The 20,946-nt window shown below is 34.8% G+C and overlaps 1 protein-coding gene across 1 annotated transcript in view; it reads left to right on the top strand.

The window, feature by feature from the left end:
* The window catches only part of NCAM2 (neural cell adhesion molecule 2), a 609,436-nt gene that overhangs the window by 244,576 nt on the left and 343,914 nt on the right, over window positions 1-20,946 (top strand). Inside the window, 3 exon segments of the mRNA XM_053706007.1 lie at window positions 1,590-1,733; window positions 3,890-4,027; window positions 17,085-17,202. Of these exon segments, the coding sequence (XP_053561982.1) occupies window positions 1,590-1,733; window positions 3,890-4,027; window positions 17,085-17,202 (400 nt within the window).

Below are 20,946 nucleotides of genomic sequence, written 5' to 3'. Positions count from 1 at the left end.
GGGATGTCAATCATCCCGATTGGATCGGGATGATTGAGGTGGCGGATGAGTTAAGGAGCAGCGGTCTTACGACCGCTGCTTCTTAACTTTTGTTTCCGGCGAGCCTGAAGGCTCGCTCGGAATCAGCTGCATGTGCAGCATAGTAAATCTACCCCTTTGTCCCTGATGATTAAAGCATTGTGACATTGGCAATATTTTAACAAGGAATCTGTCATGTGGTCGTAAATTGCCAGTGAAATTTTAAAAAGGCTGAAATCAGCGGTGATGCTTTTCTGGAAACATTTTAAAAGCAGCATTTCCGCCTACATTGAAGGTGTAATGCAAATGATACCGTTATACAGTGTTGTATGGCAATATTAAACTCAACCCCTCTTATTACAATACAATAGTGAAGCTAGGACAGGAATAATACACCTAAAGAAGCTGGGTGATTGGATATATATGATACATGTATATGCAATGTTTTATTTCTATGTATTTTATAGTATATTGCCATAATATGTATTTAAATTATTGTTGTGATTTTAAAATTTGTGTATTTTGCTTTTGGCATGCTTTTTATTTTTTTTAGGAAGACGATTTCATAATCATAATATTAATATTTCATAGAAGAGAGTAGCTGCATATTTCTAGTTTTATTTATTTATTGCCGACATAAGATCTAATATTCGGAATGTGTTTGTTAGACTTGTAATATTGTGACCGCACTGTGTGTTTTTATATGAACGTGTTTGTTACAGTGCATTCACACTATTATAACACATCCAGAACAGTGAGAACCTATATCAGCAGTAAATAAATAAAACTAGAAAGGAGTGGCTACTGTTTTCTATTAAATATTAATATCATGAACAAAAAACACCAAAATCAAAATACACAAATGTTATCATCACAACAATTCACTGATTGCGAAACTGGCAAAGCCATAAAGGCAATTTCTCTGACGATGCTTTAATAATCATGGCCTAATAGAGCTATTCAAACAACCTCTTTATGCAGATGAGCACGCACACCTTGTTTTGAAAACAAATTTAAAATTATACAATTAACATTGAACTAACATTGGCAGTATTTTAGGACCCCAGGCTTTAATGAATTTGGCTTATTGTTTCCATTTGATATTTTTACTGATGTGTCTTCTACACCGATTTTCCCTAACTTGAATTAGCCCTGGCAATTCAGAAGGTGGTGTTTGCCTTGCTTGATCTCAACAAAATTATCCTAAAATTATCTGATTTCACATTGGTAGTTAAAGTAAGCAGAAGATAGGAAACTGATTTTTTTTTTTTTTTTTTAGTCATTAAGATATTAGAAAGGGATTAATAATTTTCTATTCTACAACCTTAAGATGTCAAGGTAGAAACTGTGAGGCCATTTGTTAGTTTGAAAACAAACCTTGGTAAAGTTGCATTTGATTAGTCAGAAGGCATTTGAATAAAAAAAATCATGTTTGCTAAAAAAATAAAAAATAATAAGCTTTCTAACTCTATTATTATTATTTATCAAATGTATATGCTTTATTTGATTGCTTGCTATGGTATTGCTTACTATGAATGAACATTTATGGCACTGTGTTTTCTTTTTCCTAGAAAAACTCACATTTGATGAAGTAAAATCCCCTCAAGAATTTATACAAGGGGAAAATGCAGAAGTTGTTTGCCGTGTCAGTAGTTCACCTGCCCCATTGGTCAAATGGATAAATAATGGTGAAGATGTCACAGACATTGATGACAGTTAGTATTTTGGTAACGTTTAAAGTTATGTTCTTAAAAAGAGGAAATAGCATTAAAAAATTATACAAATATTACAATGTTTAAAATATATATTCGTATTCCTTAATTTGTTTTGGCAGCTTCATACCAAAATACATTTTTAATTTAGGTGTAATTATTTATGTTTGTTGCTCTTTAAAGAAAACATTTATAGCTTGTATCCCCCCCCCCCCATACTATAATTTAAAAAGGGCTTGATCCTATTTAACCTAGGTTAATGCTTATAAGGCACTATTTGTGAAGTCAATAAGTCTACAAGTAAAGAAAACTAGTTATAGGAAGATGAAAAAACCCCTCAAATACAGCTTCAGTGTATTTGAGCCTGTATTTTCTATAGCATGTACGAAGGGTTCATTTGCATGTCATCTCTAAAGAGACACAACCCTTACCAGTGGTCAGTGTGTGTGCTTCTGCTGGTACTAAGTTGTAGAGCCAAGCTTGAATGAACATTTAAAATTCCAAATACATTTTTCTTGTGTCTTAATAAAGGCTGTTCATGCTATTCAGAACTCTGGTCTGCCCACATGCTACACAGCATCAAAAAGATAACAGCACAGCTTGTTGTAAATTATTTCTCCTTTTTTCAAACAAGTATTATAAAGAGCATTACTATGTTTTGGACCTGGAATCTAGGTATTTCCTAATTACCACCATTAATAATGTCTAGTGCTGTTTACCCTTCCCTCTATAAAATGTACTCTGTCCAAAAGCATTAATAGCCCTATGGGGCTAGTGTTAGAAATAGGAGGTTGAATTTAAACTCTTCAGTGATGAACTGTGCTTTAGTCATGTGCTGAAACTGACAAGGATACTGTTGAGCCTTTTCAAATTAATGACAATTTTCAGTACTTTGTAATTTACTTACAAATATGCTAATTTTATCAGCAGATGATACATGTTTAGAAAAATACCTTTAGTTTGCAGAAATCCCACAAAATCATAAAATAAATGATAAATATTGATTTTTGTAACAGTCTTTTTTTTTTATTTTTATAAAGTACTTGGTAAACAAAAAGAATGCTGTTAAAGGGATACTAAACCCAAATTAATTATTTCATAATTCAGATAGAATATACAGTTGTCTACAATATTCTCTCTCTCTCTCTCTCTCTCTCTCTCTCTCTGTGTGTTCTCTTTCTATCTTCTCTCTCTCTCTCTGTGTGTTCTCTTTCTATCTTCTCTCTCTCTCTCTCTCTCTCTCTCTCTGTGTTCTCTTTCTATCTTCTCTCTCTCTCTGTGTTCTCTTTCTATCTTCTCTCTCTCTCTCTCTCTCTGTGTTCTCTTTCTATCTTCTCTCTCTCTCTCTCTCTCTCTGTGTTCTCTTTCTATCCTCTCTCTCTCTCTCTCTCTCTCTCTCTCTCTCTCTCTCTCTCTGTGTTCTCTTTCTATCTTCTCTCTCTCTCTCTCTCTCTCTCTCTCTCTCTCTCTCTCTCTCTCTCTCTCTCTCTCTCTGATTTACTAAAAATAGCTTAGATAGGTACTAGTGTTTTATTTATTGGGGCAAATGTGTTTTTATTTTCTCTAAATCCTATGGTTTTAAATATGTTTATTGTACTCATGAGTAGTAACTAATTACAAGAACCCACAGTTAACTATATAATTGAGCAATAATCACATAAAATTATGAATTTCTTTAAAATTAAATAGCTGGATAAGGTGGTAATGGTAAAAGGAACACAGCAGCAAATAATAGTTTCTATTTGGATATAGAAAGAAAAAGCATTATAGTTTATATAGTATGTTCTGTTATATCTATTATGTGCAGTATGAGAAAATTAATTTCAAAATAGATATCAATTTAAACAGTTACTGTTGCATGTAAAAAACATTAACCTTTGTTCAAAAATGAAATTATTCCAGATAATAGAATTTCTAAATAAGAACTCTTTTTTTCTTTTCTTACAAGCTACATAGAACACCTTCTGTGCTCTAAAATATTAAACTTTCAAAATTACATTTTACTTTCAAATTGAGCAATGCATTTTTCATGTACAGTCTGTTAGCGTTATGTAAATTCAAAACTCTCTGTCAAAATAGGTAAGTGAAATGTTCTTTCAATGCATTTTATTGACCCTTGATTTTTTTTCTCTTTATTTTGTTTAAAAAAAATCTTTTAGGTCAATTTGCAATGTTAGCAAACAATAATCTACAGATTCGGAATATAGGTAAAAGAGATGAAGGTGTATACAGATGTGAGGGACGAGTGGAGGTTAGAGGAGAAATTGATTTCCGTGATATCAATGTAATCGTGAATGGTAAGAATGAGATCTGACTTTAATATATTTATAAATATATTATTTTGAACTGTTCAATACATTGAAAACAATTGATGGTATTTGGAGGCATTTAAAATGTTTTTTTTTTTTCATACATATCACCTAGATTGTAAGTTCCCATGGGAATAGGGCCCTCAATTCCCCCTGTTTTTGTCTTTAAAATGTTGTCTTATCGTATTGTTTCTCCATTGTACTGTTATCCTTGTACCCATGGGCAGCGCTGTGGAATCTGTTGGCGCTTAATATATAAAGAATAATAATAATACTGGTCAAAGTTTTAGAATACCTCCATATTTATATTTAATTGTACACAGTTTAAAGTTTTAATGTATTTTGAAATTAAAGTGTTGAACAAATAAAACATGGAACTAAAATAGAAAACATGGAATATATATGTTTAACTAAATGTAATCTAAATTTTTGACTCATTAAAGTAACAAGCTTTTGCATATATAAACGCCAAACACAATTGTGATATTGTTTTTACAATTCAAATAAAATACTGTTAGCCAATTTATTCCCTACACTGTTCCAAAAGTTTCCCCAAATTTGTTCTACTTGAAAGTTGCTTTGCTTAAACCTTCTTTCAAGTTCATCCAAAACCAGCATAAGTCTGGAGCCTCTGCTGTAGATTCTATGATTTGAAGTCTACTGTCTTTTTATTTCTCTCTAAGGTAGTTCTACTATAACCTGGAGGTATGTTTTGGGTCATTATCTTGCTGTGGGATGAACCCCTGTCCAACTAAACATATACCAGAGGGTATTGCATTGTGCTGCAAAACTTTGTTTCAAAGTGTCACTCACTCTTTGTAAGTCATCAGAAAAGACCCTAGACCATCACGCTTCCTCCTTCATGGTTGACTGTTGGTTTCACACAGCGAGGAACCATCCTTTAGCCTACTCAAGGCCGTAGAAAAACCCTGCATGATAAACTGAAGTTTTAAAATTTTGATTCATAGATCCATAAGACTTTCTTCCAGTCTTGAGTAGTCCACTGGCAGTTTTTCCATGGCCCATTCAAGCTTATTTTTCGATCTGAACAAAAGCTTTCTTACTGCCCTTCAACCGATCAAACTGGCAGATTCTCTTCACAGTTGAATGTCAGACTTGCTTATTTCAGCTAGTGTTAAGCTGTGCTTTAAGCTATTCGCATGTGAACTGCCTATGATACTAGCTTTAGATTCACATAAACTTATTTCCTGTGAGCTAATATTTTGAATTGTTCTCCAATAAGCACTATAGATGCTAAAAAGTGCCATATGGGGAGAGCACTGTTTGATGAACAATTCAAACCATTAACTCACTGAAAAATTGACTTTTGGAGTGGACAGTGGAGTGCAGGGTATTTAAAGGGACACTCAGGTTAAATTCAATTTTCATGATTCAGATACAGCATGTAATTTTAAACAACTTTCCAATTTACTTCCATTAAAAAAATTGTGCACAGTCTTTTATATTTACAATTTTTGAGTCACCAGATCCTACTAAGCATGTGCAAGAATTCACAGACTATACGTATATGCATTTGTGATTGGCTGATTGCTGTCACATGGTACAAGGGGAGTGGAAATATACATAACTTTGAAATTTGTTATAAAAAAATCTACTACTCATTTGAAGTTCAGACTAAGTGCTATTGCATTGTCTTGTTATCTTGCATTTGTTGATTATGCAAATCTAATGTGTTGACTGGTCCTTTAATTTTCAATCTATATTAAAAAGTAAGTTATAGTCAATCTTCATTACAACCTATGAATTAAACTCCATCTAAACAATTACTAACATTCCAGATCTGATTTTAAAAAGGGGAGAGTTTACCATAAAGTTAAATTCAATTGCACTCAAGTTAAAGTGTTTACTTTTAACCTGTAGTATGTGTCCTACTTGTGCGATAAACCCCTTTTCACTCACGCACAACAATTAGCATGCCAATCATAATCTAGCTAATTGTGGGGTAAAATACAGAATAGAATAACAAGAAAAATTATTCAAAATAAATTATACATTGCATTGTTAAACGCAAATATTTTAAGGTATAATGATCTTAATTAATATTTAAAGTTCTATAGTGATATTATAAAAAGTAACCATATGTTTCAAAGGAATGAGTAACAGATATGCCAAACATATCAAGAATGAATGAGCAAGGGAAAATATAGAAATATAATTTTGCATCAACCTTCTTAGTAGAACAATGTTCAATTTTAATTAAATTTGATTCCGTTTTATTTTATTTACATAAGCAAGGGGTGTGCCTGTCAAATTTAAATAAAAGCCCCCTAAACGTATCCCATAGGCTTTATAGGAGATTTAATACTGTGGGTGTCATGTACCAACTTTTCACAACCTTAATTTTATAAGATGCTATTTAAAGGATGACTAAACATAATAAAATTACAATGCAATAGTACTTAGTTTGAATTTCAAATGAGTAGTAGGTTTTTCTCTGACATATTTTAACGTTAGTTAAATTTGCCTTCCCATTTCATCATGTAACAGGCATCAGCCAATTGCAAAATTCATATACATATGTTCTGGGAATCCTTGCACATGCTCAGTAGGAGATGATTACAAAGAGAGAAGTACTCTACCAGGAATGAACGACAGCTCAGTAGCTTGTTCTATGGCGAGTTACCACCTAGGAGCAGTCTATTTTAGTAGGAGATGGTACCACAGAAATTCTGCATATAAAAATATTGTACACATTTTGATAATGGAATTGGAAACTTGTTTAGAATAGTGTGCTCTATCTGAATCATAAAGTTTAATTTTGACTTTTCCTTTATGACAGACAATGGTATTTCCTATTGTGTCGGGTAAGCGGGTGGGCAGAAACTTTTTTACTTTAAACTTGTAATACACATGGTACCTGACGAGCAGAAAAAAAAACATACTTCTAGTGGAGTTAGTGCGTGAGCAGGAGCGATAAATAGCGCTCCACTCTTAGAGGCCTACTTATCAAACCGTCAACTTACTTGCATTCAACGGCACCATTACGCTCTCATGACATCGTGTTACATAGCTGCCACGGACCTGAATACGTTCTCTAAATGTAACAAAAAAGCTGTCAAAAAGCCACGCGCAAAGTACGGGGCGATGAGCAGTGGACTGTTGTTAACTACCAATCATCAATCTCGCTGCTATTCAACTTTTTCCCAGCTTTATTTGTATACTGTCACTAAGCACCGCCTCTATACTAAACTGTTTAACCCCTAACCCACCACTCCCGGACCCCGCCGCAACTCTTATAAAGTTATTAACCCCTAAACCGCCACTCCCGGAGCCCTCCATAACTCTAATAAACATATTAACCCCTAAACAGCCACTCCCGGACCCCCCACAACTGTAATAAATGTATTAACCCCTAAACTGCCGCTCCCAGAGCCCACCACAACTCTAATAAATGTATTAACCCCTAAACCACCGCTCCCAGAGCCCACTGCAATGCTGATAAATGTATTAACCCCTAAGCCACCGCTCCCGGACCCTGCCACCACCTACATTATGTTCTTAACCCCGAATCTGCTGCCCCCTACACTGCCGCCCCCAACATTATGTTATTAGCCCCTATCCCAACGCTCACGGAGCCCACCACAACTTTAAAAAGTTATTAACCCCTAAACCGCCACCCCCACATTGCCATAAACTAAATTAACCTATTAACCCCTAAACATAACAGCCCACTAACTTTATATTAAATATTAACTCATCCCTATCTTATAATAAATTTAAACTTAACTTTAGATTTAAATTAAACTATATTAAATTAATAATTAATCTACCCTAATTATTATACTAAAATTGCATCAAACTATATTTAACTATTAATTAATCTACCCTAAATATTATACTAAATTACATTAAACTATATTAAACTAATAATTAATCTACCCTAACTGTTATACTAAATTACATTAAACTATATTTAACTAATAATTAAACTACCCTAACTGTTATACTAAAATTACATTAAACTACAAGTTAAATTAACTATATTATATATTTAAACACCTAATCCTACTCAAACAATTTAAATCTATTATAAAAAATTACAAAGTTACAAAAAAACTAACAACTAAGTTACAAAAAATAACAAACACTAAGTTACACAAAATAAATAATAAATTATCAAAGATTTAAACTAATTACACCTAATCTAAGGGCCCTATGAAAATAAAAAAGCCCCCCCCCCCAAAAAAAAAAAACCCTAGCCTACAATAAACTACAAATAGCCCTTAAAATGGCCTTTTGCGGGGCATTGCCCCAAAAAACTCAGCTCTTTTACCTGTAAATAAAAAATACAAATACCCCCCCAACAGTAAAACCCACCACCCACACAACCAACCCCCCAAATAAAAACCTAATTAAAAAAACCTAAGCTCCCCATTGCCCTGAAAAGGGCATTTGGAAGGGAATTTAGCTCTATTGCACCCCAAACCCTAATCTAAAACTAAAACCCACCCAATACACCCTTAAAAAATCCTAACACTAACCCCTGAAGATTCACTTACAGTTTTAAAGATCTGACATCCATCCTCCAAGAAGCCGGGAGAAGTCCTCATCGAAGCCAGGAGAAGTCTTCATCCAAGCGGCCGAAGTCTTCATCCAAGTCCGCAGAAGTCTTCACCCAGACGGCATCTTCTATCTTCATCCATCCGGCGAGGAGCAGGTTCATCTTCATGACATCCGACGCGGAGCATCCTCTTCTTTCCGACGACTAACGATGAATGAAGGTTCCTTTAAGTGACGTCATCCAAGATGGAGTCCCTTAGATTCCGATTGGCTGATAGAATTCTATCAGCCAATCGGAATTAAGGTTGAAAAAATCCTATTGGCTGTTGCAATCAGCCAATAGGATTGAGCTTTCATCCTATTGGCTGATCCAATCAGCCAATAGTATGTGAGCTCAATCCTATTGGCTGATTGGATCAGCCAATAGGATTGAACTTCAATCCTATTTGCTGATTGCATCAGCCAATCAGATTTTTTCAACCTTAATTCCGATTTGCTGAAATAATTCTATCAGCCAATCGGAATCTAAGGGATACCATCTTGGATGATGTCACTTAAAGGAACCTTCATTTGTCGTTAGTCGTCAGAAAGAAGAAGATGCTCCACATCGGATGTCTTGAAGATGGACCCGCTCCTCGCCGGATGGATGAAGATAGAAGATGCCGTCTGGGTGAAGACTTCTGCGGGCTTGGATGAAGACTTCGGCCGCTTGGGTGAAGACTTCTCCCGGCTTCGATGAGGACTTCTCCCGGTTTCTTGGAGGATGGATATTGGATCTTCAAAACTGTAAGTGAATCTTCAGGGGGTTATTGTTAGGATTTTTTAAGGGTGTATTGGGTGGGTTTCAGTTTTAGATTAGGGTTTGGGCAGCAATGGAGCTAAATGCCCTTTTAAAGGCAATGCCCATCCAAATTCCATTTTCAGGGCAATGGGGATCTTAGGTTTCTTTAGTTAGGTTTTTATTTGGGGGGTTGGTTGTGTGGGTGGTGGGTTTTACTGTTGGGGGGTATTTGTATTTTTTATTTACAGGTAAAAGAGCTGATTGCTTTGGGGCAATGCCCCGCAAAAGGCCCTTTTAAGTGCTATTTGTAGTTTATTGTAGGCTAGGTTTTTTTTATTTTCGGGGGGATTTTTTATTTTCATAGGGCTCTTAGATTAGGTGTAATTAGTTTAAATCTTTGGTAATTTATTTTTTATTTTGTGTAACTTAGTGTTTATTTTTTTTTTATTTTTTTGTAACTTAGTGTTTGTTATTTTTTGTAACTTACTTGTTAGTTTTTTGTAACTTTGTAATTTTTTATAGTAGATTTACATTATTTGAGTAGGATTAGGTGTTTAAATTTATATTACAGGTGTATAGTTAATTTAATTTGCAATTTAATGTAATTTAGTATAATAGTTAGGGTAGATTAATTATTAGTTTAATATAGTTTAATGTAATTTAGTATAATAGTTAGGGTAGGTTAATTATTAGTTTAATATAGTTTAATGTAATTTAGTATAATATTTAGGGTAGGTTAATTAATAGTTTAATATTGTTTAATGTAATTTTAGTATAATAGGGTAGATTAATTATTAATTTAATATAGTTTAATTTAAATCTAAAGTTAAGTTTAAATTTATTATAAGATAGGGATGCGTTAATATGTAATATAAAGTTAGCGGGTTGTTAGGTTTAGGGGTTAATAGGTTAATTTAGTTTATGGCGATGTGTGGGGCTGGCGGTTTAGGGGTTAATAGGTTTAGTAAGTGCTAGTGATGTGGGAGGCCAGGGGTTTAGGGGTTAATACCTTTAGTTAGTTTAGGTAACAGCGGTGGCGGGATGGCAGAATAGGGGTTAATAAGTATAATGTAGGTGGCGGCGGTGTAGGGGGCGGCAGATTATGGGTGTTTAAACTCGGGGTACATGTTAGGGTGTTAGGTGTAAACGTAACTTTTATTCTCCCATAGGAATCAATGGGATATCAGGCAGCGGCGAACATGAGCTTTCGCAGCTTCCAGACTCCCATTGATTCCTATGGCATCCATGGCCTCCAGGGCGGCGGATTGAAAACCAGGTATGCTGGGCCAGAATAGTGGCGAGCGTACCTGTTAGACATTTGTTAACTAGCAAAAGTAGTCAGATAGTGCCGAATTTGCAATCAGAACATCTGTAGTGACGTAAGCATCGATCTGTGTTGGACTGAGACCGGCGGATCGTATGTTACATCACTTATATCTACTTTTGCTGGTCTGTAGGGTTTGATAACTAAGGGGAATCAAGCTCGCCACAATTGCGCTGCAGAATTCCAGCGTATTCGTGGTAGACGGCTTGATAAATAGGGGCCATAGTCTAGTCCTTGAAAGGATGTATCTGCAATGATATGTTCACTTCTACTTTCTATAAGTTTTCCATTGGAAGGTAACCAGCAGGCATTTCCAAGTTGTAGTCATCTGATTTAAAGAGTTTTCTTCTTTATGTGAACTTGAGCCTCTACTTATAAAAAAATATTTTTCGGGTTCTAAGAAACGTGTTTAACCTATGCTTGAAAAGCTTTCATAATACAAATAAAACATAGCTTCCAAGTGATAACTAGTATGGATTAAATATCTTTTGCATGCTTAATACACCTTGAATGTGACTAACTTTAAGGTATCACTTCAATTCCACCTAGTACTTTTAAAACATACGTCTATTTTCTAGGAGTAAATTAAAGGAATAGTCTAGAAAAAAATAAACTTTCATGATTCATTCAGATAGAACATGCAATTTTAAGCAACTTTCAAATGTTCTCCTATTATCTCCATTCTCTTGGTATCTTTATTTGAATGTTAGTTTAGGAGACAGGCAATTTTTGGTTCAGCACCTGGGTAGCGCTTGCTGATTTGTGGCTACATTTAGACACTGATCAGAAAGTGCTACCCAGGTGCTGAACCAAAAATGGGCCGGTTCCTATGCATCATATTCTTGCTTTTTCAAATAAAGATACCAAGAGAACGAAGAAAACTTGATAATATAAATTAATTAGAAATTTGCTTTAAATTGCATGCTCTATCTGAATCATGAACATTTAATTTTGACTAGACTATTCCTTTTAACAGCTTGCTTTGAATGTAGCTTTTAATTTATTTATTTTAATTCAATTTATTTTAAAGTGTTATCATAAATGTACTTCCAAGGAAAATGTTTACAACAAACTAATTGCAGTGCATTATACTTTAAAGCCAACACCCTAATTATTCTTCCTTTTAAAAATCTCCTTATAGTGATATGGAGATAAAGCCAAAAGAAAAAGGAAGAGAAGAAACGTCCTCTTTGATGTTGAATTTGTTAACTAGAATTAATGTAGCCATGTCTTTAATGTAAGACCAGATACAAAGCTTTTGAGAGTAACATTTCAAACTGTACCATTTGTTCACCAAAGTATTTACCAGGACAAAAAGTGTCTTTGATTAGGTTCCGAATGGACATTTCTCTCCTGTGGTGTTAAAGCAAAAGTATATCCCATATATAAGAGACATTTTGAAACTGTGTTTGATTATCAATATAAAAGAGTTAAATGGCTAAAGGGATTTTTTGCCTTGATATGTTTGAAACTGTTGATGGCCACATCACCTGATACAATTAGAAAATATATTTAATTCATGCTACCTTTTCTGGAAACTTGTTCATTAAATGTATAAAATGTTACTCCGTTATTTAATAGATCCCAAAAAATAAGAACACAGCTGAAGATGTTTTTCCCATTGAATAAACAAATAAATAAATAAATAAATACAAAATGTATAAATAGGGGTTAAACACACAGTAGAAATACTTCTCTGGACTCACAGGGCACTGCTGGTCCCAAGTGCAAAATGCTGCTAATCCCATTAGCAGCGCTAGTTGCAAGACTCAGATGTGGAACTAGCGCTGCTAAATTGATGAGCTGTTTTTTCTGCTCGAGACGAGCAGTGCCCTGCGAGTCTTGAGTGGTATTTCTACTGTGTGTTTAACCCCATTGTAAGGGTTAAACACACAGTAGTCAATGGTCAATAGTCTAAAAATTACATGCGCTAATGTATTAGAGCATGCCATTATGTGACTGTAATGGCTTTTTAACACCATTTCTAAATGGTGCAGTAACAATTTTTGTTTTCTTGTGTTTCCTACAGATCTTTTTAGCTGTATGAGGTATCACATAGTTAAAGGACCACTCAATGCAGTAGAACTACATAATTAACAAGTCCATAATAAAAAGACAATGGTTTAACACCTACTCTGAATTTCAAATAAGCAGTAGATTTTAATTTTATTTTTATTTTTTTCTACCATTTTCCGACCCCTGTATAATGTGACAGACATCAACCAATCACAGACTAGTATACATATACCCTGTGATCTTGTGCACATGCTCAGTACGATCTTGTTCCCCAGAAGGTGAGAATATAAAAAGACTGTTCAAAATTTGATAATGGAAGCAAAGTGGAAACTGTCTTAAAACTGCTGCTCTTTCTGAATCATAAAAGTTTATTTTGACTTGAGTATCCCTGTAATATATAAATACATTTCTGTCCCACCTAATGCCACAATATCACAGTAGTGATAAACACTCAGAAATATGTTGTGAAGGCTATTTTTCTGCTTATCACCTACAAACTTTTTTGTAAGCTGTTAAAACACAAAATCTAAAAGTATATACATTGTGTTAAACTGAGGCTGATGTGGGATTTTGTGAAGAGATATTTTTACCATTTTACAATTGCAAATTAATAACAGCTATGCAAATGCAGTATAAAACTGGGTAAAAGATTAATGCATGCTGATGACTCATTTTATTACATGTGTGCAGTTAACATTTTCCTATCATTTTGTTTCAAAATATAAGTCAAATATTTATAAAGTCCAGAACTAAAAAGCAATAATGAACACACATCCCAATATGAATAATTTACTTGTTAACACCATTTATAATTTAAAATGTGTGGCTTATTCATTATTTTTTGCATTTTGATGAATCTAGGAAATGCTTGTGTTTGTTAAAATGTAACTTGAGCACAAATGAGAATGTCAGCCCAAAAATAAAAAAATACCGAAAGACAAGATAATTGCAAAAAGCCTACATGTGGTTTAAAGGGACAGGAGACCCAAAATGTTTATTTTATGATTCAAACACCACATGCATTTTTAAACAGCTTTCCAATTTACTTGTATTAACATTTTGCTTTATTCTCTTGGCATTGTTTGTTGAAAGAGCAATAATGCACTATTGGGAACTAGCTGAACACATCAGTAAGCCAATGACAAGATGTGCAGCCACCAATCAGCAGCTAGTTGCTAACTCCTGAGTATGCTTTTCAACAGAGGATACTAAGAAAACTAAGCAAATCAGATAATGGAAGTGAATTGGAAAGATGTTTAAAATCGTATATTCTATATGAATCATGAAAGAAAGAAATTAGGTTTCATGTCCCTTTAACCTTTTAACGCCGTTGCGGTGTTATATTCCATCCTAACGGTGCCCGGGATATAGCGCCGTTAGGACGGAACAAAATGTCCGAGCTGTTTGGCTGTCCTGAAGCCAATGGCGCTTCCTGGATGGGATCGCGGTCTGGAGGGCATGCCTAGCTACATAGGGACACCCCCCCTGACCCGATCCCACCATTGAAATCTCATGATCACATGCACAATTGCATGGTACAATATTATATATAGTATATAAAATAACTATATATATATATATATATATATATATATATATATATATATTTATATATTTATTTATTTATTTATTCTGAATTTGAAAATTATTTTTTGAACCCTGTAAACCTGTGTGAAGAGATCACCTGGCAGATTGAAATATATGCCACTGTCTTTAATTCTCTATACCTGCTTTACAATTTAAGAATGTTTCCAGATGTGTAGTTCAGGTAGAAACTGCTTTGGACCAGGGAAGGTTTGGATTTTGGAATATTTGCATTTTTTAAATCGGACAGTTTGGAGAGGAAATCAGACCAAGGGGCCAAATTATCAAGCTCTGAATGGCTCGCCGGTAACAGAATTTGTGACGCAGCCGTCTAAAGACCGCTGCTCCATAACTTGTCGATCTGCTCTGAGGTGGCGGACATAAATCAACCCGATCGAATACAATCGGGTTGATAGACACCCCCGTAAATCTGCAGGGGGCAGTATTGCACAAGCAGTGCTGGAGAACTGCATGTGCAATGATAAATGCAGACAGCGTATTTATCGATGTGCAGCGTACATGATACGCTACATTGTATCCTGTCCGCTCGCACTTTGATACATATGCCCCCAAGTGTAAACAAGAATATCTAATGTCATTAAGGCAATATGTATATGTAATAATACAGCTTATACATGAAACCTAAAGGTACTTTTATATGATTTTTAATACTTTTGTATACATAGTACCCTCAGAAAGATAGTACAGTACTGAAATCACAAAGGTAATATTTGTTGTTTTAAATAAATATAGGCTTCTATTTCCTTTTTAGAAAAATAAATAAATAAATAAAGTGAAGACACAGGTAGAGAAGATTGTGACTTACAGGCATGAAAAAAAAAAATAATTTTCCCTAATTTAATTTAACAAAAAAAAAATGTAATTAAAATGTTTAGAATTCCGGATTTGGGGATTTGTACCTAAATTTCATATATCTAAGTAAAAGAGATATTAATGAGCACTATCTCTTAATAGGGGGTGCTAAAATATTATACAAAAGTGAACACATATAATATAATATAATGTGCTGCTTTAACTACAATATGGCCAGGCCATATATATCACAATATGTGAGATACAACCTAAATATAACCAGTAAATGAAAAACAACCTAGAAATATTATACAGTTTCTTTCATACAATACTAATACCAAAGTATTACCAAACACCAAAGTAATAGCAGACCAAGGCCTCTATAGATAGAAGTCCATTTAAAACTGGTGTTCCAACTGGATATCAAAGGGTGAGGTTTTGTTCAGTGATCGATGAATAGGGCTGCAGTCTCTTCACACATAGATGTCACAATAACTGCAAATTTGAAAAGAACAAAAGAGGCGCCTGTGTGTATCGGTAATGATATAATATGTTCACCATCTATGATCCCTAATCAGGGTACTCACATTTGTGAGTAGCACTTAGACAGTGCTATTAGGTACAGACTGGATATTTAACAGCGAACCAGCTCACTGATTAGCCTGGATATAGGAATGAGATGTCATCAAAGTCTGGAGAAAGAAAACAGACTGTGTGTACCAGTAATATAACCAGATAGGGTCAGTGTATATATCCCTAGTCAGGGTACTCACATTTATGAAGAGCACTCAGACAGTGCTATCAGAAGCAGACTGGATATTCAACAGTGACCCAGTTCACTGGACCTCATGATGACAGGAACACAGGACCCCAGATACACTCGAGTCTCAGAGGTGATGAATACTATAAAGTGCTAAGTTAATGCTGCAGTATATGCAACCAAGGGCTCCCTTAGGTAGTGGTAGATAGTAGGTAGGCAAGTAAGGCAAGTAAAGTCCCAATGTTTGAATAAAAATATATAAAAAAAAAGATTTATGAAAATTCAAAAATATATATAAAAACTAAAGGACCAAAAGGTAGGGAATGCTAGCTACCCTCCTTATAAAATGCAACACGTTTCTCAGCGCTTCAGAACACTGTTTCATCAGGCATCTGATGAAACAGTGTTCTGAAGCGCTGAGAAACGTGTTGCATTTTATAAGGAGGGTAGCTAGCATTCCTTACCTTTTGGTCCTTTTGTTTTTATATATATTTTTGAATTTTTTTTTATATATTTTTGATTTTTTTTATATATTTTTGAATTTTAATAAATCTTTTTTTATATAATTTTATTCAAACATTGGGACTTTACTTGCCTTACTTGCCTACCTACTATCTACCACTCCCTAAGGGAGCCCTTGGTTGCATATACTGCCACATTAACTTAGCACTTTATAGTATTCATCACCTCTGAGACTCAAGTGTATCTGGGGTCCTGTGTTCCTGTCATCATGAGGTCCAGTGAACTGGGTCACTGTTGAATATCCAGTCTGCTTCTGATAGCACTGTCTGAGTGCTCTTCTTGTGAGTACCCTGACTAGGGATATATACACTGACCCCATCTGGTTATATTACTGGTACACACAGGGGCCCTGTCTGTTTCCTTTCTCCAGACTCTGATGACATCTCGTTCCTATATCCAGGCTAATCAGTGAGCTGGTCCGCTGTTAAATATCCAGTGTCTACCTAATAGCACTGTCTGAGTGCTCCTCACAAATGTGAGTACCCTGATTAGGGATCATAGATGGTGAACATATTATATCATTACCGATACACACAGGCGCCTCTTTTGTTCTTTCCAAATTTGCAATTTCATATATCTGTAGTACTAAAAAACAATACTCAAGCTTATTTTAAAAAATAGTCATGTAAATGCATGTGTTTTATTTTATCCTTTGTAAGATAATGTATCTGCGAATTTAGTTATAACGTAATCTTTTTTTTTTTTTTTTTCATTTTACATACAGTTCCGCCAGCTATTTTACCCCAACAAAGATCTTTTAATGCAACTGCAGACCGTCAAGAGGATATTACTTTACTTTGTCGTGCCACTGGCTCTCCTAAACCTCTTCTCAGCTGGCATAGGTAAAGTAAGCAATGATTATTGTGTGCATATTTAGACAATTGTATTTATTTCAGTTTTGAAAAGTATTTGATAAAAGAATAAATCAGGGCACAATATATAAAAAAAACTGTTTAAAATTGAAAAGATTTACACAACAAATCCTAGTTGAAAAGGTCAATTTAATAAAAAGGAGAAAATCCTTTAAGGGATAAAAGTCAATTTTTTTGCTGTATCTAAAGGAGGTAAATATATTATTATTTTTGTCCTTGTGCTTATTAGCAACTACTTTTTTCAGACTTCTGGAGTCATATCTGTCAATAAAGATAAGGGGAGTTTTAGTATCATCTAATAAGCAAAGATATCTGAGGAGTTTTGAGCCCAATCATTAACATTCTATTAATTTCACTCACTTTAATACAAGTTTTACATTAATTTAACCCCTTCATGACCAGACCTCTTTTCCATTTGTTGACTGTCTGGGACCAAGGCTATTTTTGCATTTCTGCTGTGTTTGTGTTTAGCTGTAATTGTCCTCTTACTCATTTACTGTACCTACACATATTATATACTGTGTTTCTCACCATTAAATGGACTTTCTAAAGATACCATTATTTTAATCATATCTTATAATGTACTATAAAAAATATATAAAATATGATGAATAAAATGGAAAAAAAAACACACCTTTTCTATCTTTGACCCCCCAAATCCGTTAGACATCTACAGCCACCAAAAAAACTCCTATGCTAAATAGTTTCTATATTTTGTCCTGAGTTTAGAAATACCCAATGTGTACATGTTCTTTGCTTTTTTTGTAAGTTATAGGCAATAAATACAAGTAGCACTTTGATATTTCCAAATCCATTCCCCCCCCAAAAAAAAATTAGCGATAGTTACATTGGAACATTGATATCTGTCAGGAATATTTGAATATCCCTTGACATGTGTATATTTTTTTAGAAGACAAACCAAAGTATTGATCTAGGCCCATTTTGGTATATTTCCATATATATTGCCACCATTTCACCGCCAAATGCGATCAAATAAAAAAAAAACAAAGTTCACTTTTTCACAAACTTTAGGTTTCTCACTGAAATTATTTACAACCAGCTTGTGCAATTATGACATAAATGGTTGTAAATACTTCTCTGGGATCCCCTTTGTTCAGAAATAATAGACATATATGGCTTTGGTATTGCTTTATGATAATTAGAAGGCCGCAAAATGCCGCTGCACACCACACTTGCATTATGCCCAGCAGTGAAGGGATTAATTAGGTAGTTTGTAGGGTTAATTTTAGCTTTAGTGTAGAGATCAGCCTCCCACCTGACAGATCCCACCCCCTGATCCCTCCCAAACAGTCTTCCCTCCCCCACCCAACAATTGTCCCCGCCATCTTAAAGGGACACTGTACCCAAAAAAATTATTTTGTGATTCAGATTGAGCATGAAATTTTAAGCAACTTTCTAATTTACTCCTATTATCAAATTTTCTTCATTCTCTTGGTATCTTTATTTGAAATGCAAGAATGTAAGTTTAGATGCCGGCCCATTTTTGGTGAACAACCTGGGTTGTCCTTGCTGATTGGTGGATAAATTCATCCACCAATAAAAAAGTGCTGTCCAGAGTACTGAAACAAAAAAAAAGTTTAGATGCCTTCTTTTTCAAATAATGATAGCAAGAGAACGAAGAAAACTTGATAATAGGAGTAAATTAGAAAGTTGCTTAAAATTGCACGCTCTTTCTGAATTACAAAAGAAAAAATTTGGGTACAGTTTCCCTTTAAGTACTAAAATAAAAGGCTTTTTTTTAAAAAAAAATAATTGTGTAGCTCTGATGGACCCCGCCCCTTAGCCCCCAACCTCCCTGATCTCTCCCAAACAGCTTTCTAACCCTCCCCCCACTACCCATTTGCTGCCATCCTGGGTTACCCATTTTGCTCCCCCCCAAAAAAGTTTTTGTTTTTTAAGTATCACTTTTCTGTAGTGTAGCTGACCCCCCTCCCTCTCCCCCTCCTAGATCCTTCGATCATTATTTTTTCCCCTCCCTCTCCCTCTTTCCCATTCATTTGCATTGGTGGCAGTGGTTGCTACACGCGCCCGCACGTGCCCCACGCAGGCTCCCCCGCACGCTCCCGGCACCTGGCGTACATATTGCACCTACAGGAACCGGATGCCGGATAGCAATGGGCTGCCCACCCACCTCCCTGCTAATGCTTCCACCCACCAATGATCGGCACCATCTCTACCAGTGCAGAGAGGGCCACAGAGTGGCTCTCACTGCATCGGTTTGTAAAAAAAATGGTATTGCAGGATGCCTCAATATCGGGGCATCACTGCAATATGATAAAAGCATCTGGAGGCGATCAGTATCGCTTCCTCCACTTGAAACACCAGAGGACGTGCCAGGAACGTCCTTGGCCATTAAGGGTATTTTTTTGTAGGACGTTTCTGGCACGTCCTCGGTCGTTAAGAAGTTAACATATTTAACATGTTTTATAAGTGATCTTTATACATGGTATACATTTTTTCAACTTATATTCTTTTTAATAATAAAGTATTATATGAAATAGCAAAGCTTTTTTTATGATCAGTTTCCTAGCAAAAAATACTTTAAAGAATAACAAAGCTTTTGTTGAGTCTAATGTGAGCCTGAGACGATGGGACTCGGAAGCAGCATTCACTGCTTCATAAATGGAGCCCTAAGAGTCTGATGATAAGAAACTCAAAATGATGGAGATAAATTCAGATTATCCTAAATTATGAAGGTATAATCTAGATTTTATTAAAGACACAGAGACGAGTATTTTGCATTCTCTTTCTTTACTACTTAAATGCAGTTTTTAAAAGTATACATAATGAATACAAATAACTGTCAAATTTTGAAAAGGAGACAGTAAAACAAAGAACAGATCAGTGACCAATAGGAATGGAGAACTAATTAAACTAAAACAACATAGCCAATCAGGTTGATAATGAGTCCTATAAACTGTCCAATACACAGTAATACATCCTCTTTCTTTGCAACTGAAGAAGGAAACAAAAAGTCCATCATGAAGAAATGGCTCCAGACGGAAAGGCAACAGATACCAATGAAGAGTAGAAACTTGAGGAGAAGAATCATTCCATGAGGAAATATCCGTCTTATCTGGAAGGATTGAAGAACAACTGGAAGACTGTACAAGATGGGGAAAACTTGATTGAAGTTTTGTCTTTTCACAGAGATGCGAAGGAACAAAACCACTTAGGAGAATATCCTTATTATTGGTTGGTAACTGAAACAAATATACAATCAATATTAGTAATATAATAAAACAAATAAAGGGTGGGAAAATATAAAATATAATATAGAGGAGGGAAAATACTTGTCTCTGTGTCTTTAATAAAATCTAGATTATACCTTCATAACTTAGGATAATCCGAATTTTATTACAAGACCAGAGACTCATATTTTGCTAGTTTAAAGCAACTAACAAAATAAGTTAAGCGAGGCGTGTTCAATGGGTTTAAAATAAAATTGTTTAAAAATAGAATCAGAAGACCAGTCAGCTGCATCCAAAAATTTTTGAAGGGTCGCAGCTTTCAAAAATGCTTTAGAAGTGGCTGATCCTCTAACAGAGTGAGCAGAAAAAGATACATCAATACCTGCTTCTCTCATAACTCATTTAACCCACCTGGCTATAGAAGTAGAGGATACAGGATAATGAGGAGGAATAAAGGATAACAAAAGTTGATTAGAAGCAGAAGTACGAAAAGAAGAATTTC

Source organism: Bombina bombina, chromosome 3 (assembly GCF_027579735.1).
Source record: "Bombina bombina isolate aBomBom1 chromosome 3, aBomBom1.pri, whole genome shotgun sequence".
NCBI lineage: Eukaryota > Metazoa > Chordata > Amphibia > Anura > Bombinatoridae > Bombina > Bombina bombina.
This window is presented reverse-complemented; position numbering and strand designations above follow the sequence as displayed.